This window comes from Pogoniulus pusillus, chromosome 9 (assembly GCF_015220805.1).
Source record: "Pogoniulus pusillus isolate bPogPus1 chromosome 9, bPogPus1.pri, whole genome shotgun sequence".
Classification (NCBI taxonomy): domain Eukaryota; kingdom Metazoa; phylum Chordata; class Aves; order Piciformes; family Lybiidae; genus Pogoniulus; species Pogoniulus pusillus.
The window spans coordinates 9,657,527-9,682,050 of record NC_087272.1 but is presented as its reverse complement, the minus strand read 5'-3'; the positions used below and the strand labels follow the sequence as shown (position 1 = coordinate 9,682,050).

Below are 24,524 nucleotides of genomic sequence, written 5' to 3'. Positions count from 1 at the left end.
CTCAGATCTTGTCTGCCACAGCCAATACAAAGCTGTGGACTGCAGAAAATACCATTGCCATCACTGCAAATAATGCTCAACTCCTTATGTAGCTGTTAAAAGTGCCCTAAAATTTATCTGTTCTAAACCGTGTCATGTAACTATTGACCTCACAAAAACTAGCTTCAGTAGTAAGAAGCAAAACAAGATGTTACAAATGAAACTTGGTATAAATATATAGAGTTATTTTGTGTAAATATGGGTTGCCTTGCCCACAAAGAAGGGAATCAAGCAGAGCACAGACCTGAGCTTCTGACTCAGACTGATCTTTTTCCTTGAACTGGAGCTGAAATCAAAGTATGACTTTGACATTATGGCTGTATTTGCTCCAGAACTGAACTGCACCCTTCCTGCCTTCCCACACTATATCTCTAGCTGCCCCCCTCAGACCCTGAGAGCCTGCATAGCCCATGTCCCGTTGGCAGCTGCCTGGCAGCACTGGTGCAGTCTCTTCTGCAGCAAGATGTCCTCTTGCACTGCTGGAGGTGACATCCTCTCACTGCTCTTGGTTGCTTTGCAGCTCCATTCCTGGGCCGGTGCAATCTTCCTTCTGGGATGAGGTAGTCCCATAAGGTGAAGCAGCACATACCTTTCCCGTGGCATGGGGCTGTGGAGTCCCTGCTGTGGGGCTCCTGCAGCTGGCTTTTCTTGAGTGGCCCTATGTGTGTATATGTGTCTGCCTCCCTCCCTGTGTGCACTGCTGCCTGACTGCGCTGAGCGCTCTGAGCCAAGACTTTGGTGGAACTGGAGAGACAGAAGCATGAAGAATGGGCATCTTTCTCCCACTGACCTAGGGCAGCCAGGACAGCACTGCAGACTGTGATACAGCCCATCATATCCCTTCTGCCTTCCCTTGCCCATGCCCAGGTTGGTCTGCACACTGCTGCCAAAGAGGCTGCAGGTGGAAGGAGATTCTCATGCTGAGACTCTGCTCCTATCCTGTAACCCATAAATCTTGTCATAGCATTTAGGTGGCTTGGTGTGAGCAAGTTTGAAGTGGTTCATCTCTCCCCAAACCAGTTAACAAATATTTACTGACCTCCAGCCAAGCTAAACTGCAATCATTCTGTCAAATATGGTAATTCAATCCCTTCCTTGACTGAAACTCAAGACTCTAGAGAAGTGAGATGTGTTCCTCTCTATTGTGAGAGGAATGAGGGCTGAGGCCTTGTGGTTTTCAAAACTTGGTTGTGTTAAACATTACCATGACAATCAGACCATCTTGGTGTGCAAGATGAGAGGGCTCTGCTTCTGTGGTCATTCTGGTCTTCCTGGGACTTCCGTCCGTTAAAGCTCACCCAGGAGACCATAGGAACTGGGTCCTCCCTTCTCAGTGCAGAGCACCAGTTGGGGTTTCCTGCAGTTAGGCATTTGTAACACAGGTATGTTAATAGAACAGGAGTTTCTAAGTGGGCAGAAAATGGCTTGCTGCTGCATGCATACCGATAGACCCCTGTCTCTTTGGACTTCCCTTTCACTTAGCTTTCAAGCTCATGAAACTAATTTCTCTCCAGCAAAGACTGCATGTGCTCTGCTTTCTCTGTATATCAGATGAGCTGCTAGAGCTTTTCTTAGCTTTCATGGCCCTCATGGGAAGCCTGTTGTCCATCACACCATGGGCTGTGCTGTGCCATGCCATTCTGTGCTGCATGCATGGATTGGTGTCCACACTTAGCCTGTATCTCGGGCTAAACTCTAGAGCAGTTAGTCTGTCACTCAGTGACCCCTCTGCAGCAGAAAAGGGGGATCAGGAGAAGCAGAGAAGACCCACAGGTTAAAATAAAACTGGATTTAATGAAACAGCCAAGTCAATACCAATGGCAACACAAGGTATACAGAGTTATGTTCAGCCCAGCAAAAGAGCAGAAGTTACAATATCCAGAAAGGCAGTCCTCAAGAGTAGAAGGAAGAGGAGCAGGATCAGGAGGAACCCGAACAGGAGGCTCTAACAAGGCACCTCTCTTCTCACGAACTGCTCCTTTTATACTGAATGGGATGCTCGTGGTCTGGGATACATCTGGAGAGAATTCCAGTCAGCTGTCCTGGCTGACTCAGAGCTGCTAATGGCCTGCAGCCATTGTCTGGGATTCTGTCCCAAGAAAACCAGGACACTTGGCCTTCAGGACCATGCTGTGCTGTCTGTATCCCTTGCCATGGTATGTCCTCAGGTGGCTAATCACAATGGAAGAACCCTGAGATGACACCTACTTGGCACCAGTGGTGACACTAGGGGTACATCCTGTAAAAACTCTATAAGGCTACCATGAGACTGAACCTCCCTGGCCAGTGTGCTGTGCCCTGATATCAGGTCTGTCTGCCACTTCCACATCTTGGCATTCCAGCATCAGAAAGACTCTGATATCTTGTAACTTGCTACTACCTTTTCTTTTGGCTATTAATGAAGTATTTAACTTTCTTGAGAGTGTTTTGATCTTTCTTTTTTGAAGAAAGCTTTCTTTGTCCAGAAAGAACAAGCTTCTCTTGGTAAAAAGCCACAGTCTGTTGATGTTTGTGAATATAGATTTTGTAGAGAAAAAGATGTTCCTAAATACACCCCCATCCAGTTAGGCCAGCATTAATGCTGTACATCGTTACGTCTTAGTGCGCTATTGCGTGGAAATGAGTCCCAGGATGAATATATTTTTTGAGCTCTGGTTGATTTGCAATGAATTATGGCAGCAGACTTCAAGTATTTACTGATTATTGCTGGCTGGGCTACTATCAGGCAGTTTTAAAAATGAAAGTTACAATTCTCTGAGTGTCACTGAGGTTCCTTAACCGAATTCTGCTTTGCCTTTCAGCAAATTGCCTGATTTTACTGTACCAGCGCTCACAGGCAGGGCTTGTGCAGCAGGGCCATGCCACTCAGCATGCTTGTTGCTTAATGGGACTATTTACCTCTCTTTGCTGGCTCTCTGCTTTTCATGAGGCTCTTCACATTGTGTTGCAAGGCTGATGTTCTCCCAAGTATCTGCTTGGAGGAAAAAATAGGAAATTAAATTGCCAGGTAGCAAGGAGCCTGAAGGAAACAAATACTGATGTGAAAAAGATAAGTGAGCTGCAAAACATGATCAACTGGTTCAAGGGTCAGCAGTGTTGTAGAAGTGTGTCTGGGCTCTGCAGTGTCTGTTCTGTGCCTCGTGTAAGTTCAGTCTTCAGAAGCTGGGGATGAAGTGGAGCCAAAATTGGCTGTCCTTTTTAACCCAGGGTCAGTTTTGTCAGCGCCTGGCCCAGTGTGCAGGCAGGTAGGTTCATACACTGGCAATAATCTCAGCAGGAGCACCTTCGGAAGAGTTTCCTTTCAAGGGAATGCACAAGCCTTTGACAGTTGTGTCGAGCTGTGACTCTGCTGTGTGTCTGATACTCATTAAATACTTGACAGATGTTTTCTGGTTTTGTTTTGCAGGAAGAAATCATTCCTGTTTTCGGCTCTGTATGCTGCCTTTATATTTGGTGGTCGGCACCTAATGAACAAACGAGCAAAATTTGAACTGAGGAAGCCACTAGTGCTCTGGTCCCTGAGCCTTGCTGTCTTCAGGTAGGCATTTCTTCACACCTTTGACAGCAGTCCCTGAAGAGGGGTTTGGGTACTGATTCTCTCAGGCAATCAGTGACAGAGCAAGGGGACACAGTCTCAAGCTGTGCCAGGGCAGGTTTAGGCTGGATGTTAGGAAGAAGTTCTTCACAGAAAGAAGGATCACAGGATGTCAGGGGTTGGAAGGCACCCAAAGAGATCGTCGAGTCCAACAACCATGCCAGAGCAGGACCACAATCTAGCTCAAGTCACAGAGGAACATATCCAGATGAGCCTTGAAAGTCTCCAGAAAAGGAGACTCCGCAACCTCTCTGGGGAGCCCATTCCAGTGCTCTGTGGCCCTTACTGTAAAGAAGTTCCTCCTTGTGTTGCGGTGAACCTCTTGTGCTGCAGTTTGCCTTTGTTGCTGCTTGTCCTATCACAGGCAGCAAGTGAGATGAGCCTGTCCCCCCTCGTCCTGACTCCCAGCCCTCAAATATATATAAACCTCTAAGTCTTCTCTTCTCCAGACTAAAAAGCTTCAGGTCCCTTAGCCTTCTCCAGCAGATGCCTGTCCCTCTTAAACTGGGGAGTGACTGGCATTGGAACTGGCTGCCTGCAGAGGTGGTGGAGTCCTCATCCATGGAGATACTTAAAAGGAGACTGGATGAGGCACTTAGTGCCATGGTTTAGTTAATTAGAAGGTATTAGGTGGTAGGTTGGACTTAATGATCTCAAAGGTCTTTTCCAACCTGGTTTATTCTGTGATTCTTCACATACAGTAGTGCTCATAACATGACAACCAGCTCACCCAGCCATGGCATTTCTTTAGTTCTACTATTCAGGGTTGTGTCCTGATCTGCTCCTCACCAGTGAGGTGATCCCCTTTGACTTGCCAAATCATACAGCATTTAAAAAGGAGAGAAATCAATAACCCTCTTGAAGAACAAACATGAAAATAGAGTGAGGACAGGTAGGAAAGCACTGATCACTGCAATAGATTTACCATGCAAGCTACAAATGGAAATCCACACATTAAGATGTTAACTTACTAGCTGGTACTACATTTATATGCATGCACATATGGAATACATACTCAAGGCTCTGATCTCCATTACAGGGAGGTAAAGTCACTGCTTTGGTGACAGGTAAATTAGATGACTTCGACTGGAGTCAGAATCTGGCTTCTGGTTACTCCCTCACAAAGAGCTTGTAAATGTTAGCAAAAGCATTGCTTCTCTGGGCAAGGCTGGCTTTGGGTGCTGCCCATCTCTCTAGCTGTCAGGTAAAGTCAGGTTCACATTCTCTATAGCTGCTGGAGTCAGGAGTAAAAGTGAGGCAGCTGGGCCACAGCCCTGTGAGGAGAGGCTGAGGGAGCTGGGGTTGTTTAGCCTGGAGAAGAAGATGCTCAGAGGTGACCTTACTGCTGTCTACAGCTACTTGAAGGGAGGTTGCAGCCAGGTGGGGGTTGGTCTCTTCTCCCAGGCAACCAGCAACAGAACAAGGGGACACAGTCTCAAGTTGTGCCAGGGGAAGTCTAGGCTGGATGTTAGGAGGAAGTTGTTGCCAGAGAGAGTGATTGGCATTGGAATGGGCTGCCCAGGGAGGTGGTGGAGTCACCATCCCTGGAGGTGTTCAAGCAAAGCCTGGATGAGGCACTTAGTGCCATGGTCTAGTTGACTGGACAGGGCTGGGTGCTAGGTTGGAGTGGATGATCTTGGAGGTCTCTTCCAATCTGGTCGATTCTATGATCTTTTCCTTCACTGTCTAGAGCTCTGGTGAGGAATATAACCTGTATTTCTAGCTTGTCTCATCCAGCTAACAGGAGGACTTTGCATTGGCTTGATTGTAATAGTTTAGTGATACCTATTAAAAAACACTTTAGTGCAGACAAACTTGTGAGCAGTCTGGGTAACTTGGAGAGCGAGTTCTAACACTCTCTGAAAACTGATATTTTTCATCTGGGTGCATTTGCTGCTGTAATTCTGGTTGTGCCTAACAGTTTTGCTATTAGGGTCTGTAAGCAATTACACGTAAGTAATATGTCTGCTGTGAGCGGTTCTGCCAAGCCGAAACACCCTGCCTGAGGAGCCCTCTGCCTCAAGGTCAGTGTGATGCTTTTTTCCGGAGTCTTTGTTTATCTGTCTCTCTTTTAGCACTCCTACCTGATTGAAACATCCACAGAAATAGTAACACTTAGTAGAGGCTGGAAAGATGCTTTGGGGGCTAAAAAAAAGCCCACAACAAAACACACACACACAAAAAAGGAGACTGCCTGCCAGGCAATGACATGGTCCTTCTTCAGAATGTATTCCTTACGCCTCCCTCGTGCCAGGATCATTTAAATGTGGTAGCAGCTACAGTAGGACATTTGCCATGCTTATAAATAAACAAAACAGCGACAGCACCCTACTGAGCTTGCTGAGCATTCAAGAGCTCGGTCAAGAGCGAGTTTTGTGTCAACACTGACAGCCAGCAGGATTTCTGAGGCAGAAAAGCAGCTTTATTTATTTCTCTTTGGAAGCATTGACTAGCTTGGACACTTCGTGTTTGGAATGAAGTTACCATTTCTCAGTGAAAACTCCTGTAGGAGCAAGGACAGTAAATCTTGCTTTTCACTTGGAAACCACTGTGAAAACATCTTCTGCAATCTTTTGCTGAGAAATTAGTTTGGGATATTGTTGGGTTCTGGGGTTTCTTTTTTGTTTTTTCTTTCTCCCTAGCAGGTTTGTTGACATGTTATTAGCACTGAAGATTTATTCTTGTCTGAAATGTTTCCAGGCTTTTGTTTTGCTTTCTATGCTTCTGTTAAGTGTATTTGCCCAGCTGGGTTTTGTACTGAGGTCTGGGTTGCTCCATGTCAGTGGGAACCCCCTATTAGGAAGCTGACACAAGTTGCTTTTTCAGTCTCCCAAGATGCCAAGGAAGCTGTTATTGATTCACCTACACATCAAAGTGACACTCAGCCTTACACTCCAGAATGTTTCCCGGGGTTAAAATAAAAGCATACTGATTCTAAGTTGTCAGTTTTATGTCTGTGACACTTTGAATGTAAAATTAGGGTCCTTCATTGAATTTTACACTCGGAGTATATCAGTGTCATGCTGGCATCTCTGGAGATCAGCAATGCTGAGACCAGGACTCGCAGATGGATACAAGGTTATTAATTCATGTTGTGATTACATCTCAGCTGGGTATTTGTAAGACCTTTTATACTCTTACTGCCTGAGATCACTTAGATTCTCATTCAAGTTCATCTATGCTTTGTACCAGTGGTGGAAATCAGTTGATGTCAGTACAGGATTTCCAGATGTCTTTTTTTTTCCCAGGAAGCTCTTTCTCTCAAAACTGTAGAGATGGTATTGGGCATAGCTGAAAGGTCACCAGCTGCTTGCCTTAAAGCCTCACTGAAGCCTCAAAAAGTGAAGAATCCCAACAGCAGCAAGTCTTACATTTGAAGAAGAAGGTGGCTCACTTTGCTTTTATGAGACTGGTGCAATTGATCTGTTTCTGCAAGCACAGCAGCATTTTGTGGGAGGGTTTGCATTTGTTCAACAGGGAGCTTTTGAGGAGGCAGCTTGGAACATCTCTCAGGCCTGAGCTGGACTGAGCAGAAAAGGCTAAGTTTAACAAAAGGATTTCAGTTGCTTGGATTTGTGACTCAATTTCATTTCAGAGGAAATCTGATGAAAGACGATTCAAATTTATGGCCTGTGTCAGATAACTTGCCCTGGAGATTAAAACACAATTTAATTTGTGTTGCTGCAATTGTTGTCTGCAATACTCCAAAATTTTCTAAGAGTCCTGAGAATGCATGCAAAGAGAAAGCAAATCACTGAAAAGAGAAATATTTGCCAAGTGATGTTGAAATTGATAAATAGCATTAAAGGTGGGTTCACAATCTTATATAATTTAAGAACAAGTGAATTCCATGTGAAATATTCCCTGTATTTTTAGAGCATTAATGCATATACTCAGCAGGACACTCTGGAGGACTTGAATTAGTAAAATGCTTGCTAGAGTCTTACTTCTATAGGACTAAAGAATCATAGAATGGCATAGGCTGGAAGGGACCTTAGAGATCATCTACTTCGACCTCCCTGCCATGGACAGAGATGCTTTGCAGCTAGACTCAGTTGCTCAAGGCCTCATCTGACTTGGCTTCAAGCACTCCAGGGAGGAGGCATCCTCTGGGCAACCTGTTCCAGTGTCTCACCACTCTCATTCTGAAGAAGATCTTCCTAAGGTCCAGTTTAAACCTACTCTGCCTCAGCTTAAAACCATTCCCTCTTGTCCTGTTTCTAGACACCATTACAGAAAGTCCCTCTTCAGCCTTCCTGTATGATTCCTTCAGGTACTGGAAAGCAGCTACAAGGTTCCCCTGAGGTCTTCTCTAGCCTCTCCCCAGTTCTCCTGTAGGGCTCTTTAGGGACTGGAAGGCCACTATGAAGTGTCCCTGGAGCCTTCTTTTCTGCAGTGAGCTAACTCACCTGCAGTGGCCTGCCTCACTGAAACACAACCCAAAACCTGCTGTCCCCAACTCTGTCTCTAGGGAACAGCCCGAAGTACCCATGAAACAGGCTGTTAGCCATTGTTGAAGTGCGAGGTGCATCTCCAGTATGTACCTTATTTATTCTAAGAACATCCCATGACAAATTATCTTCATTCCTAGACAAACTGGTGAGGCCATCCTCTTCTCAAATCTCACCTCTTTATTCACTCTGCCATGGCTGCTGTGTCCATCAGAGTAATTTTGAATGCAAACTGGTCTTGCTGTTCTAACCAAATTCACACAGAATTCATTATTTCTCCTGGTTGATGCTATTTTAAAGAAGATAATGATAAACAGCTTAAAATTGTTTTTTTAAGTGCTAAACTGAGCTTCCTTTGTGGAAAAACTCTTCTTTGCTTCTTCTTACTTGCTTGTCTTTATTGGTGCAAAACTGAATGTCTTAGCAAAGTGGGTTGCATGCATGATTTGGAAAGCAGCTGTTGTGCTCATTTTGTTTTTTCTCTCCCTTCTCTCACAATCAACAGGAATGGTGACACTCAGTTTTTCACCTTGATTTATACCTTTCTCAGGAGATCCCCCAATCTTAGCTCACAGGAGCTCTTGCAGGCCACCACTCAGCATTGAGGTTATACTCAAAGCATATCCCCTCCCCAGGAGTGTGGCTTTTCCTCTCCATTTTAAATGGGGAGCAGACTGGGGAGTGTATTTGAGGAATAAAGAACATCTGTTTGGTGGCTTAAGAATGGAGAGGATAGATAATTCATTCAAAAGAAATCAAACCTCCCATCTGTCCCTCTCTGGCCTTACTTCTGTGTTTCACTCTGTCTTAGCATTTAGTCTGTGTGCCTGATAAAAGGTCCTTCCCCCATGCAGAAATCCCTTGAGAACAGAAATCTCTATTTAATTCTGAGTAAGTCCCCAACAGCTTGTGTGGGGCTTTTTTTTGGGAGACAGTGGGAGTAAAACCCTGAGAGGTGCTAGTTTGTGTGACCTGTCAGATCCAACATTGCATCCGCAGACAGGCATGTTAATAAATGCTGCCAAATGGAGCAGTGGTCACACAGAATCAGAGTGGTGGGGGCTGGAAGTGGCCTCTGGAGATCATCTAGTCCAGCTCCACTCTTAAAGCAGGGTCACTTAGAGCAGGTTGCACAGGAACACATCCAGGCAGGTTTTGAAATTCTCCAGAGCAGGAGACTCCACAGCCTCTCTGGGCAGCCTGCTCCAGGGCTCTGGCACTGTCACAGTAAAGAAATGTTTCCTTCAGTCCACGTGAAACCTCCTGTGTTCTGGTTTGTGCCCACTGTCTCTTGTCCTATCACTGGCTACTACTGAAATGAGCCTGGCCCTGTCTTCATGACCTCCACTCTTTAGATACTCATCAGCCTTAATAAGATCCCTTCTCAGTCTGCTCTTCTCTAAGCTAAAGAGCCTCAGGTCTCCAAGCCTCTCCTTGTAAGAGAGATGCTCCAGTTCCCTGATAATCTTCATGGCTCTCCACTGGACTCTCTCCAATGGAGATCTCTGTTTCTCTTGAACTGGGGAGCCCAGAACTGGACACAGTGTTCCAGGTGTGCCCTCACCAGGGCAGAGTATAAGAGGAAGGACAACCTCTCTCAACCTACAGACTACACTGTTGTTCATGCATCCCAGAATACCACTGGTTATCTTAGCCATGAGGGCATGTTGCTGGCTCATGGTGAACCTGTGGTCTATCAGCACTCCCAGGTCCTCCTTTGCAGGGCTGCATGCAGGTGTCATGGTTTAGCAAGGTCACCATTTTGCAGTGAGGTTTAGCTTCTTGTAGCCCAATGTGCATCCTGTAGCCTGCACCATTCAGCATCTTTCTGAATAAATAAAATACAGCTGCTATTTACTGACTGTGGGCAAAGCCTTGAGATCCAAACTGCTCTAGATGCTTGCTGGAGAGCACTGTCTGGGGGAGGACAGAGTGAAAAAGAGGTATCAGTAATTCCAGGGCTGTAATTGCCGCTCAAATAATGGATCTGGACAGCTCATTATAGCCACATTATAACTTTTAGCTCCTTTAAGCCTTCTTTATTCTGTCAAATGCTAGTCTTTTCCTGAAACTTAGATTGTGCTTACTTTGTTCTCTGCCTGGTTTACAGCTTTAGTGCTGGCTACCTCCATTGGTCAGTTGGATTCTCTGCTAAATCTTTTACTTTATTACTTTGGGGCTTTATTTGCCTAGGATAATTTTAAACTCCTCAATACATTTATTTTCAGGCTAAAAATGACAGTTACTTTACCAACTTGATACATTTGATCCTGTAAGCATCTTTAATTTATCCTGCAGAAATAGATAGGCCACTTTCTTTTTGGATTATCATCTAAATCACTGCAGCATTACTGTTACTCTCAGATGTTCTTGAGGTAATGTTGGATGGTGAGAATAGTCCCAGTAATGACACAGGAACAAATCCAAATGCCCCTGAAGCATTCATTAAGGGTTGCTTAAGAAGTGTGCTGTGCTTATGAATCCTCACAGGCTGCTTTAGCAATCCTGAGATGGATTCTTTAATTCATAGAAGATTTTTGTACCAAACACAGGGCTTAAGTTGAAAATTGATTGATTTTTTTTTTTAATCTTTTTAGTAATTTAGCTGCAGTCACAACTTGCTGAAAGAAGTATCTGAGAAACAGGAAGTATCTCTTGATATCTCATTGAATATCCAGCTTTCACAGAGTCACAGAATGTCAGGGGCTGGAAGGGATCTCAAAAGCTCATCCAGTCCACCCCCCCTGCCAGATCAGGGTCTCCTATACCAGATCATGCAGGAGTGCATCCAGGCAGGTTTTGAATATCTCCAGAGAGGGAGACTTCACAGCCCCCCTGAGCAGCCTGTTCCAGTGTCCTGTCACCCTCACAGTGGAAAGATTCATCCTCATGTTTACATGAAACTTCCTATGCCTCAACTTCCACTCATTGCCCCTTGTCCTATCACTGGGCTTCACTGAGCAGAGCCTGGCTTCATCTGCCTGGCACCTGCCCTTTACATACTTATAAACATTGATGAGGTCACCTCTGAGTCTCCTTTTCTCCAAGCTGAAGAGCCCCAGCTCCCTCAGGCTCTCCTTGTAACAGAGATGTTCCATTCCCTTCATCATCTTTGTGGCTTTGCGCTGGACTCTCTCAAACAGTTCTATGTTCCTCTTGAACCGAGTGACCCAGAACTGGACACAGTACTCCAGATGCAGCCTCACCAGGGCAGAGCAGAGGGGCATGGTGCCAGGGATAATCAGCTACAACAAAAGTCCAATCATTATTTAGTGATAGAAAAGTGAGCTATTGCTCAAGAAATAACAGCTTTCATCAAGTTCCTGCAAGTCGCTGCCCTCCATGTGCCAGATAACCGGAGGGTAGTGTGAGGTAAGAGCACACTGAGGAGGACAGGGCTGGATGATAGGTAATTGCTATTGATTAGCTTGTAACTGACTCCTTAGAAGCCAGACAGGATGCAGGGATGCATGGGTAGAGCTGAAAAATCATTTTTCATTTGTTGACCAAAACCAGCTACATGTTTTTCAGCAGTGCACTGTTACGTGGCTGCCCCTGTAAGCAACTTCTGCTATTCTTTGATGTTCCTGAGGTGATGATTGAGTGCAGCTGCCCTTCAGCCTGACCATTGCTCCTTGTTTGTCTCTACCAAACCCCAAAGGGCCTTGAGAGGCCAATGAGTGCTCTGTGTAAGGCTCTCCATGAGAGTATAACCCTTCTTACTTCCAGTTATCTGCTCTGTTGAAGAGACTTGTAGGAATCTAGCCCTGGCATCTGATTTTCTCCTATGCTTTATAAGCAGTGCAGGTTCTTCCATGGGCTCACAGAGCTTTGCTTTATTGAGCATTTTTATGCTGTGGTCCTCAGGATTGTCTGAATGTAGCTAAGCCCAATCATAAAGAAGGCAGGTTTGGGGGATCAGATTAGGTTTAGTGGTGAGGGAATTCAGGCTCCATGAGGAGAGACTGGAAGGTGGTAGCTGTGATAGATGGGGGTTTTATCCACATATGTAAGTAAGCCTTCAGAGTAGTAGTTGCAGCAGTTGGCAGAAGTGTTGAGCTTGCCACTTTAGCAAGGGAGAATCAGATGGATTTTACTCTGCTGTGGTGTTAATGTGATTAAAATCTCCAGATGACAGCGTCCATTGATCCAGAGCCCAGCAGAGATGTCACTGTTTGGATATGCTTAATGAGGTCCCTGGAGAAGGAAGGAAATGAGTTAAGCCTGGCTTTCATTCCAGTTTTGTCAGTAAAAAGGACAAAGAAATGGCTTTGGGAGCCAGGTGAGTTTTGACTAGAAAATCTGCCCACCAGAGGGAAGGGCTGAAGGGAGTAGCCCCACACTGAGGGATTTATTGCCAAGGAGAAAAAAAGACTGATGCAAGGAGCACAGTATCTGCCCTCACTTGAAAACTGCGGAGTGAGCTGTCACTTCAATATACCTCATTTCCCTACCCAGAATTTATCACATGGGGAAGTAAAAACCACCCAGGCAAGTATGCATATGCTATGGGTATATAAGCCTGCATGAATGATTGATTATTTCTTAGACCCAGGTGAAATATTTGCACAGTTTTGCAATCGCTCTGAGCTGGCCTGGCTTCAGGTTTTGTTCCCAGATGAAAATTCAAGTGATTTGCATTGAAAAGCTTGCTAAGGCAGACATCTGCATCAGACACAGTAGGAAGGGCTGCAAAGCTGAGCTTGTTTGTTTGCTTTGGTGAGGGGGTTCTTTTTTTAGAGATTGAAGGGAAATTCTTCCCAGTTTTGCTTTGGGTTTTTGATGGGACTGAATCCAAATCTCCAAGTGTGTGTGAGCTTGTGCAAAGAAGTCTTCTGCTAAAAGCAATGATAAAAACTGCAAAGATCAGCACAACTTTTGTTCATTACAAAGCATTTCCAGTACTACTGACTGAAAATAGCATCTGCCCCTTTTTCTTCCATTTTTCTTTAGCAATACTGTGGCTTGGGCTCCACCTTGAATAAGACCTTCAGAGAGGGCAAGCGAGGACTCGGTGGGCAGCTATGAGACCCACCTAGGCAGGAGATAGGCAGGGGGAGAGGCTGAGGAGCAGGTCGGCAGCATGTTAGAAGGAAAGTTTTTCTGTTGGGCCATGTTAAATCCTTGGTACCCTTGAGATGATGACGACTACGTAAATGCCACAGCAGCATTAAGGTTGGAAAAAAGCTCTAAGGTCAATCATCATCCCAGCACCACTGTGCCCATTAAACCGTGTTCTGAAGTGCCATGTCTGGGCTTATTTTGAACAGCTTCAGGGGTAAAGAATACACTACCTCCCTGGGAAGCCTCTCTCAATGCCTGACCACCCTTTCAGTAAAGAAAACTTTCCCAAATATCCAGCAGAGCGATGCAAAACCAGTATCTCATCTTTTAAATTACTGCCCAGAGCAAAGTAACTGCTCAAACTGGTGCTGCATTTTGAACTTTTGACTGTCTTTATTTTCCTTGCTGTGACTGAAAGCAATGACATCGTGTCATTAAAACAAACACAAAGGAAAAGCCCAGAAGTGGAGGAGAGATTGTTTTAGCTCCATTGTTCACCAGTCCAGCTGTGCACCCACCCAAATCAGCACAACTGGGCTGGCAGCAAGGAAGTGGCAGCCTGGCTGCAGAGTGAGTGGTGCAGCTGCTCCAATGCAGGAAGACCAAGGAAGCTCACTGTGGGACCTGTAGGTACAGGGAGCTCAAAGCAGAGAAGAGCCACAGATAGTGGCCCTCACACTGAGTCCTCATTAAAGAGACTCAACATTTTCAAATCTTGAGTTTCTCTCATCTGGAGAGGTAAAACTTGAAGTGAGGGACGAAAGTTTTTGTTATTTCTAACTTTCAGGAAGCTATAAACAGTCTAAAACATTTGTGAAGGCTGTGCTCTTAATTACAATAATGTGGTCGTTATGGAGAACATAGGCACCTTGTGGGCTTTCTGACACATGGATGGACTGAAGAGGGTGATCTCTGTGTAAAATATGAGGTTAACACAAGTGCTTTTTAATGCTCATTCTGTTCACTGGTTTTAAAAGCTGCTTTTAAAGGTGTCGGTTACTATAGGGAAAAAAAGTGTATCATGGGACCAAGGCACTTCTTCCATAGCTTTTAAATGCTTCTGCCATTTTTAGGGACTAAATAATGGTCCCAAATAATTTTTATCACTAGATTAGGCCTTGGAGGACAAAGGCACAAGGGAGTTGGTGTGCATCCAATTACCTGAATTGTGGTAACTGAGCATGTGGTTGAACACAAAGAGGTTAAAAAATGGTAGCACAAACCTCTCTCTGATTCTGCAGGTCTACACTAAATTTTAGTTCTACGTTAAAATGACCAGGGACAGGATGGGCATGTAAGCAGTTGCCATGGTTCATCAACACCAGAAGATAGTCAGTAACGTGTTTGCACATCTGTGCCCAAAGTTACTTTTGTTAAAGTATGGAAAAATGATAGCCAGGCCTGTAGTGATAGGACAAGGGGCAATGGTTTGAAATTAGAGGGGGGCGTATTTAGACTGGATTCTAGGAGCTAGTTCTTTACCATGAGAGTGGTGCAACAGGTTGTCCAGAGAGGCAGTTTCGGCCCTGTCCTTGCAGATACTCAAGGTGAGGCTCAACAGGGCAACCTGATCTCATGGAGGGTGTCCCTGCTGAGTGCAGGGGCCTTGCACTAGCTAACCTTTAGAGGTCCCTTCCAACCCAAACCTCTCTATGATTCTGTTTTTTATTTCTCAGTGAAATGCAAGCAGTATAGAGCAGAGAGGAGTTCAGCTCAGGTGCATAATAATGTCATGACAGTCCTAAATCCCAGCCATACAAAAAAACCCAAGCCTTTCAGTCCTCTGCAAGACTGGCTTTGAAATAACAAGAGTTTTTTTCTCTCCTCACTTTGCAGTGAGAGTTTATGGTTCTGCTGTTGTCTCTTTTACTCACTGGTTATGTCTTTGGTTTTACACTTTGTAGACCTGGGTAGGTAGAAACCTTTCAAAATGAACTTCCCACAGAACCAGCTACTGGTGGGTGAGGTTAAAATCTGTATTTTTGTGGTTTTATTATCTGAGAGAATTAGTAAAGGAAAACAGGAGTTTTTAAGAATATTTGCATTGAATTTCCCTCCTCGGTAGCATGATTTTTGTAGCTGGCCATGTCACAAGGAGTTAAACACCCCCCACAGTCAGTTTTGGTCCATACCTGCTTTTCTTCTGGAGTTCACTGACTCAAGTCAGGAGATCAGCAGGAAGCATTAATACAAACAGCTACAGTACAAAGCTGCCAAAATTCCACATGGGACAAGAATCCAAATGTTTTCTTTTATGTCAAGATCTGGTCATCGGCAACTTGAAGGAGTGGGATAGTGGAGGGGAGAGAGAAGTAGGGATGCTTTTGAAACTCACTACGTAGGTTCACATTCCCTGTGGCTTGTGTTCAGCTGTGTGAGACCAAATCCCCCCTGGAGTTTGCCGAATATATCAAGGGAAAGCAAGAGCCTGAGTCTGTGTAGGGCACGTCTTGCTCTTATCTGGTCTTCTCGCTAGGTTGGGAGGTTTTTAGCTGTTTGTGCTTCCAGGGCAGCACAGCTTTGTATACTTGCACTGTATCTCTGTGTGATCAGTCTGTATTTTTAAGTCTTGAAAGCAAGATGCTGAAATATCAGATGGGAAGACAACAAAAAGATGTTAAGAGGTGTAACAATGACCTTTATGGCTATAAAGTAGCTGTCTTTAAAGATATAAGTGTACCTTGGGTAATTAAGATGGAGGATTTGAGATTGAAAAGAAAATCTATAGTAGGTCAAAGGAGTCTGAAGAAAATTCCTCCTACTGAAGTGTGTTTACTGTTAATTCAATAAAAGTGTTTTCATCAATACAGAGTGAGGTTAGACCTCTTTCTGCTTACACAAAACAGACCTTGTGGGCAGGACTCTGAATGACAACTCATGGTGTTGCACATTATTTATCATCCTGGCTCAGACACAGGTCTTTGACAGGAACACTTTTATTTTGGTTTGCCTCACCTGTTTGTCTTCAAAATGAGTCTTGTGCTTAGCCACTTTATGAGGCTGGTGCAAGAGTAAAGTATGTTAAGGTAAGGACTGTGAAATATTCACAAGCTGTGGGCCTTAGAGGTGCCAATGCAGACAGAAGAAATTCGAAGAAAGTTAGGTCTGAATGTGAGGAGAGCCGAACTTACAAAGAGCTTATTTTGAATCATAGAATCAACCAGGTTGGAAGAGACCTCCAAGATCATCCAGGCCAACCTAGCACCCAGCCCTAGCCAGTCAACTGGACCATGGCACTAAGTACCTCAGCCAGGCTTTGCTTCAACACCTCCAGGGATGGTGACTCCACCACCTCCCTGGGCAGCCCATTCCAATGCCAATCACTCTCTCTGCCAACAACTTCCTCCTAACATCCAGCCTAGACCTCCCCTGGCACAGCTTGAGACTGTGTCCCCTTGTTTAGCTTAGCAGTTAACGGTTCTCCACACAGGCACGTCAGAACTGCTGCCTCAATGTTGTTGAGGTGGACAACCCAAGCTGAAAGTGGTAAGTCACTTGACTGTTGAAAAGCAGACAGCAGCAACATTTTGATATGGCAACAGGAAGGTCTGCTCTATGGAGAGAATGGAGATGTGCTTTTCATCATTAGTGTGTTTGAAGAGACAGGATCCTCCAGGGATCAGTTCTGGGAGGTAAAACAGGAAGGTGCTTTACAGATGTTTTATAAGAGCAATCTTTCATCAAGATCAGGTCTCCTTCACTCCATCACTAACCTTAGTATTGTCTGAAAGTACTTGAGAAATGTTGAAAGATGATGATGAAATAGCAGCTAATTGCATTAATTTTCTTTGCCATTTCATGTAAAAGTAACAGTTGGGCTAAGTTCAGCATCAGCTGTAATTTGAACAGGCGTCTCTCTAGGATTTCAAGTTACCTGACTGTTAAGAAGTTCTAAGTGCTTGTAAAGTGCCTCTTAAATGTTACATTTGGAGTTGAGAGACAAAATTTGTAGTCAGCTTTATTCTTTTTTTTCTTCAGACTTTTTTGTCACTTAGATGGATATTGCTGTATGTCCTTCACTGAAGTAAGACTGATTTACTTTGGAAAACATCAGTCTGGGTTCCACAAAACTAGCAAAATAGTAACCACTTGCAGCCCGACAAAGCTTTTTTTCCTAGTCAGTTATTAATACATATGAATACTTCATATAAACTGTCCTTGTGTCACACTGACCATTTCAGATGGTGAGTGCCAGATCCTTTTCTAGCCTGCTTTTATGTGAGATTTGAGAGCATGTCACACTGCACTGAGTTAGCCACAGCTCTCATTAACTCCTTGAGAAAGAGCCATTAATTCCATGTAGGTCACTGAACAACAGCCAAATGATAATCTTCCAGTCATTCCACACATTTGAATTTTATGAACAGTTTCTTAGTCTGTGGTTTCTTACTATACAGTAAAAATCTGATGTTGCAATCAAAGGTGAACCTAGAGCAGCCTTACGCTTTCTACGCCAGTTTAAATACAGGAAGATCCAGCATTTCATGGAACTGCATTTGACTGCAATCAAGGCAAAGTAAGACAGGAGTCACACCTGAGATAACCTTTTAGTGAAACTATGTATTTAAATCATTATAGGCTTAATTAATTCCTCTTCTCTTTTGGAGAATTTATTCCACCTGGAAAATCCAGCTCTAAAACAAACCCAAGTAAGTATTGCACCATTGTGTGTTGCACATTGCCCAGTGAAAGTAGTTCTCTTCCTCCCTTTGCTCTGCAGAGCTGGCCAGATGTGAAGGGATGTGCACATCACAGGGTAAAGAAGAACATGACAAGAGTTAAGAGGTGCTACATTTTTATGGAAAGAGGATGAGAAACAGCTGCAATGAGCCCTAGCCAGTTCACAAGCACCCAAGAGCAGCTTGGGCATCAGAAAGCAGAGCAAAGCAATTGGCAATTCTGGTGGCTTGGTGCTGCTCTTTTACTACATTCCTACATCTGTCCACTCCTCAGAAAAGAAGGCCTTCAGGAGCCATGGTTGCTCTCTGTGATACCCTGTCAACGCGTGCCTGTGTAAGGAAGCCAGGCTTTTCTCAGTGATGTCCAGTGACAGGAGAAGGGGCAATGCATGCAAGCTGAAGTTCCACATGAACATATGGAAAAGCTTTTGCACCATGAGGGTGCTGGAGCATTGAAACAGGCTCCTCAGAGATGTTGTGGAGTCTCCTGCTCTGGAGACATTCAAAAGCCACCTGGATGTGTTCCTGTGTGATCTACTTTAAGTAATCCTGCTCTAGTGTGGGGTGAGGTGGACTGGATGTCTTTCAAAATCCCTTCCAACCCCTAACATTCTGTGATTCTGTGAAAATTAGCCAGGAAGTGTAGTTCTCACTTGCCTTTTGCTTCTGTATGCTGAAAAGCTGGTGTGTGTCAGCAGGTCTCACCAGTCCCCTCTCTCCGGTGGAATGGTTTCCTTTTAAAACAAAACCAATGAGATGAGGTAAGAAACCTGACATAAACCTCCCATTTAGCTACTAAAATTTTGTTTCAGGGTCTTCTCTTTCTGACAACCTCTTTAAGATGGTTAGACTTGATGATCTTAGAGGACTTTTCCAACCTAAGCAACTCGATGATTGTAACTTCCCCAGAATAGTCTGCTCCTGCTGGACCTGAAGCCACTGCCGAGTGTAAGCATTGCTTTCAGGTAGGGAGCAGGCTAACAGTTCATTAGATGTTCCATCTTTCCCCCTGATTCAATAGCGTAGTCACTGCAGCAAGAGCCAAGCAGCAAGGACACTGTGAGCTGACTCCCTCACCTGACTGCACAGATAATAGCTCAGGCATCTCTTTTATTACAGCTGTATGTGTGGTGCATGGTCACCATACAAATGCACATTCCCAGAGCTCCTGTTCCGTTTGATACGTAGGGCCTCTCCTTGTGTGCTTCCTCCCTGGAACGGGCCATTTCCCACCAATGATCTGCTAACTTTATCTGAGCTCAGATAGCAAAAAACAATTCTGTGGCAAGCTTGGCAAAAACCTTTCCATCTGCTGCTTTGCAAGGCGAGTATCCTCTTCAGTGCTTGCATCCTTCAGAGATGCCTCTGTGTCGTTTAACAACCGAAACTACCCTGCCTGCTCATGTGGCTGAAGCAGGGTTTTGTGAGAGACACAAATGTCCTGCAGGCAGCTTTCTTTGAAGCAATGAAAATCCATCACCTTCTTGAGACTGCTGTCACCTAGCCCTGTCCCTGCCACGTCACCTGCTTGGTGCATGTTATTGATGATACTCTGGGACCACGTTTCAGGAGACTGCGGTAGGCAAGAGTGATTGGAAAGAAGCTCACTTGGAGCAGGTATAGGAGAAAAGTTCTTTCAGCCTGGAGAAGGCTCTGGGAAGACCTTATAGCTGCCTTCCAGTAGCTGAAGGGGCCTACAGGATAGGTGGAAAGGGACTGTTTATGAAGGGCATTTGGTGACAGGACAAGGGGCAATGGTTTTAAACTAGAGCAGGGTGGATTTAGATTGGACATTAGGAAGAAGTTCTTTACTAGGAGGATGGTAAGACACTGAAAAAGGTTACCCAGAGAAGTGGTGGACACGTCTTCTCTGGAAGTGTTTAAGACCAAGCTAGGTGAGGCTTTGAGCAATCTGGTTTTAGCAGGAGGTGTCCCTCCCCATGGCAGGGTGAGGGTTGCAGCAAGTGATCTTTAAGGTCGCTTCTGACTAAATCCATTCTGTTAAATAATTCCAGAGAGCTACAAACCAAACCTACCCATTCTGTTGGAAAATTGTTTTGTCACAAAGTTATTTTTAGGATTTGGTCAAAGAGCACAGCAAGCAAATGACTGAGAGCTGCTAAAACGTGCCTTCCCATGGAGCTACAGCCACCTCAGTGCAGGCTGCTTTATTAAAACCAGCAGTTTGAGTTTCTTTACTGATCTGGGCGTTCAGAACTCTCTAAGGTGGCTTCAGCTCTATTTCTTTGTAACAAACTCTGTTCATAGAATGTTTCTCCTGCAGCTGCTTTCTAGGTGCATTTTCCCAGGATCAGTTAGTTTCTACGTGGTTGCTGTTGCTTGGCTAAGCACAGAAGTGCTTTGTTGCCTCTTTACAGTAACCACTTTCCTTAGGCGTGGTCTGGGGCTACCCTGCCTCTGTGACCCATCAGACTTGCATGCTTCTCTGCTACAGCTTTAGCAGCACAACTTATTCCTCTCTGCAGAGGCCCTTAGGCTTTAAACCAGAAGAGCCCAGAAAGGCCTGTTTGTTGTGTTAGGAGACCAGCTCTTCAGCAGCAGCAGGGAAACTTGATACGACCGCTACATACTCCTGCTAAACAGAACGGAGTGGTGAACACGGTTTGATTTGTCACAAAGGAAGGTGTAGGGAGCTCCATCTTCTCCACCCACTGACCTTTAAACATTTCTTTTGAATTCAGAATGCTTCCTCAGTAACTATTTTGCATGCTGAAATGAAAAACTGACTGCCACAGAACAACCAAAGAACCTGCTTCCCTTTCTATCGCACCCATATGATGCAAGCAGGCTGCAGTCTGAGGGCTGTGACTGCCAGAATGCCATCTGACTGTTGTGGCATTTAGAGGAGGACCAGGTACTTCCTGCCACGTCTCTTTGCTCCTGAGGCACAGATTCATCTGCTGGGACTTGTAGCTACAAATGGCCGCAAAGGCAGGTCATGGCAGAATTCTCTCCTCCAGCCAGCATGAGACTGGCTGCCCAGCCATTTGACTGCCAGACTAGCCCAGCACACCCACAGCATAGGACAGCTCAGCACCTCGGGGGCTGGTAGAACCAGCTGGGTGCCTTTTGTTTGGGCCATGCTGAGCAGCCTGTGGGCCTGGGTAAGACTTTGACTCTGGCTGAAGTCCCTGCTAGTACTTAATTTTGCTCAGCCCTGCTGTCTGTGGGTTCCCTGCTTCTCTCTGCTGGTGCTGTATACAGAGGATGGAAAAGTCAAATAGCTATGACCTTAGCCAGAGTCAAAACTTTCATCCCCTTCAACACCATCTTTACTCCAGGTACAGTTTACATGCTGTGTTTAAAGGTGAAATCTGGAGTAGAGGATTTCCACCCCATGATTATCACAGCACTAAAACTGTTTAGGGAGTTTTGCTATATTCTGTGCTCAACTTGATTATTTTTTTAAATATGGAAGCCACAGTGTACAGTGATTCTGCACTGGGATGTCCAGAAGCCAAGTGCAGTAATAGATCTGCACAGGAAGCAGCCCTAGCAAAAATGTTCTTACTGCCAGGAGTTGCTGAGCCTACTACATAAAATCATAGAAGCATTTTGCTTGGAAGAGACCTTTAAGATCTTCAGGTGAAACCACTAACCTAGCACTGTCAGGTCACCACTAAATCATGTCCCACAGCACCCCAGATCTTTGAGGTGACATCCTCTGAATTCTTTTAGGGATGGTAACTCAACCTTTTCTCTGGGCAGCAGGCCAGGATGCTAGTGGCCTTCTTGGCTACCTGGGCACACTGCTGGGTCATGTTTAGCTAGCCATCAGCTAGCATCTCCAAGTCATTTTCTGCTGGGCAGCTTTCCAACCACACAGGCCCAATGCTGCAGCTCTCATGGGCATGTTGTGACTCAGTTGCAGGACCCAGAATTTGGCCTTGTTGAATCTTACAGCTAGCCTTAGGCCATCAATACAGCCTGGCCATGTCCCTTTGCAGAGCCTTTCTGCCCTCAAACAGATCAAGACTCCCACCCAGCTTAGTATCCTCTGTGAATTTACTGAGGGTGCACTCCATCCCTTTGCCTAGATCAGTGATAAAAGATGTTACAGAGAACTGGCCCCAGCATTGAGCCCTGGGGGCCACCACTTGTGACTGTCTGCCAGCTGGATTAAATTCCATTCACCACTACTCTGAGCCTGACCATCCAGCCAGACTTTGAGCCAGTGAAAAGTGCTACTATGGCAGCTGGAGCTGAACTGGAGTCTTGAGCTACCTGCTGCCCTCTTAAGGCTTTTGAGAAACAAGTACTTGCCTCCTTTCTGGGATTTAGGATGAAAGGAACAAGCAGTTGGTCATCAGGTAGCTGCCTAGCTCTCAGTTTCCCTCTTTAACACTGTACCTAAGCATGTATTTGAGTTGTGCTTCAAGACCCTTGTTTGTGAGGGAAAAGTATTAATTTTGACACATTCTGATTATGTTATGGAGGATGTTTTGAGGCTGAATAGATGATAAAGCTGCATTAGTAGGTACAGTTTGTTTCTGATCAGCCTCTCTCACTGGAGATGGCTGTAATTGTACAATAATTCACTGCTACCTTATTTCCAAAATCCCGGCTGATGATTCCCACCAGACAGACTGCTTTGGTAAGCAGTTTGTTTCAGTACCTCACAAAAGCTACAGCAGAGAGCAGGGCAAGGACAAAATGAAGCAGAAGTGATTTACTGAGCAAGCAGTGTCATCACTCTGCTGCACATCATGTCTTTGCAAGATAGAAATTTGCTGGTTGATCTTCCTTTACAGAACAAACAAGATGAAGTGGCAGAGGTGCAAAAAGCAGTCGTGGCTGTCTGGGTGCAAGGCTTATTTGAAGGTGTATGTTAGCTCTTTTTCTGTCTTGGATGGTGCATGCTTGTTGACAAGGGAGCATTTTGGCATGCAGCACAGCTCATCAGCAGCTCCCTTCTCATGGAGTCTTTTTAGGTAATTGAATGAATCAGAAAAAGTGTGGCCAGCAGGACTAAGGAAGTGATTCCTGCCCTGTACTCCGCGCTGGCAAGGCCACACCTTCAGGCATGGATTCAATTTTGGACTCTCACTACAAGAAGGGCATTGAGGTTCTGGAGTGTGTCCAAAGAAGGGCAGTGAGGCTGGTGAAGGGTTGGAGAATAGGTTTTTTGAGGAGCAGGTGAGGGAACTGGAGAAAAGGAGGCTGAAAGGAGACTGTCTTGCTCTCTACGACTCCCTTTCAGGAGGTTGTAGTGAGGTGAGGGTCAGTCTCTTTTCCATAGTAAGAAGCAATAGAAGAGTAAATAGCCTCAAGCTGCAGCAGGAGAGCTTTAGATTGGATATTAGAAAAATCTCTTTACTTGAAGTGTGGCCAGGCATATTGGAGGAGGCTGCCCAGAGAGGTCATGAAGTCACCATCCCTGGGGATGTTCAACAAACATGTTGCACTTCAGGACACAATGTGGTGGGGTTGAGTTGATGGTTGGACTTGATCTTAGAGGTCTTTGCCAACTGTAATGATTCTAGGAAGGCGTTACTTCTAGTTTGCCATCCTCCTTATCCATAAAGCTGCCCCTTGTGAATTACACACAAATGTAACTTGGCTTTTCCTGATAAAAAAAATTCGTATTGGTCTGACTCACACTCTGTAGAGCAGTAGCTGGAGTCACTTCTTCCAAAGGCATGGATCTGGAGGAAACCACTGCACTGCAGAACGACAGAAAAGGAAATGCGTGTGAGCACGCAAGTGCATGTGCGCACGCTCCAAGGAGATCTCTGCAGTAGTTGTTAAACCAGAAGGCAGGAGGAGTGACATCTTTATAATCTCAAGGACAGTCAAGTGAAACTCTGTAATCCCCAAGGGGAAAATACTCTTTGGCTGTGTTATCCATCCAGATTAAGTCCCTGGGGGGTGTCCGTACTCAGATTACTTACAGTTAGAAAAACACTTGCGCCTTACTCAAGCAAGTCCTCTTCTCCTCCGAGTTTGTGTTCATGGCACAAAATTCTCTTTGATTGTCAAGCTTTAATTAAAAGTAGTAGCTTAGAAAAGCAGTACAGCCTCTGCAGAAGTAAGGGTGTTTTGCTTGCAGCTATTTGATTTCATCATTTCAAGTTTCCTTCTTCTCCCCTATGGAAGGATTTGCCAGTGAGAGAATCAGCATGTCATTATATATTCTGCCTGATCTTCCTCCACCCAGTTTTGCCACCACCCAAAACACAGGAACAAGCATCAGCCTGCCCTGGTTGGCTTGAGGAGTTCAGTGCCTTGGGAAGTGATCAGATCACATCTCTGTCAGGATCTCCTGTCATCTTGGGAATGAGAACTACAACTCCTGAGAGAGAACAAAAAAAAACTCCAACAAAAAAGGCATGTGCTAAATGCCAGAGAGAAGACACAGAAGGAGTTGCACCTCATGTCAAATTTCCTGCTGAAGGCTTTAGAATTCTCTGCTAAGTGGAAAAGACCAACCCCTGAAAGACAAGAGAAGGGCATGCTGAGAGCGCATTTCTGGGAGGGAATAACCCTGCGTGGAGATGTACAGGTGCTGAGAGTGCTGCACTGTCCCTTCTGCACACAGAGAAGGATGGATGGGAGACACAGCAGCTGCTGTCTTGCCTAAGCCTGGGAACATCTGCATTGCTTAGGGCAGTGCTAGTGAGAAGCCCAGACTCAGCTGAACTCCTTCAGTACACCTGTACCACAGTGCAAGGGGAC

General features: G+C 45.1%; 1 protein-coding gene and 1 long non-coding RNA gene across 6 annotated transcripts in view; one reads left to right on the top strand and one right to left on the bottom strand.

Annotated features, from left to right (window-relative positions):
* The window catches only part of ELOVL6 (ELOVL fatty acid elongase 6), a 121,426-nt gene that overhangs the window by 89,470 nt on the left and 7,432 nt on the right, over nt 1-24,524 (top strand). For all 5 annotated transcript variants that reach the window (XM_064148496.1, XM_064148495.1, XM_064148498.1 and 2 more), the window contains one exon: nt 3,446-3,577. In XM_064148496.1, the coding sequence (XP_064004566.1) occupies nt 3,446-3,577 (132 nt within the window). The remainder of the gene's footprint in view (nt 1-3,445; nt 3,578-24,524) is intronic.
* LOC135178044 (uncharacterized) lies at nt 1,830-24,100 on the bottom strand. Its single transcript, XR_010303322.1, has 4 exons — nt 23,741-24,100; nt 23,449-23,512; nt 18,486-18,562; nt 1,830-3,010 (listed from the first exon to the last, which is right to left on the bottom strand). It is a non-coding gene; the product is annotated as an uncharacterized LOC135178044 (long non-coding RNA).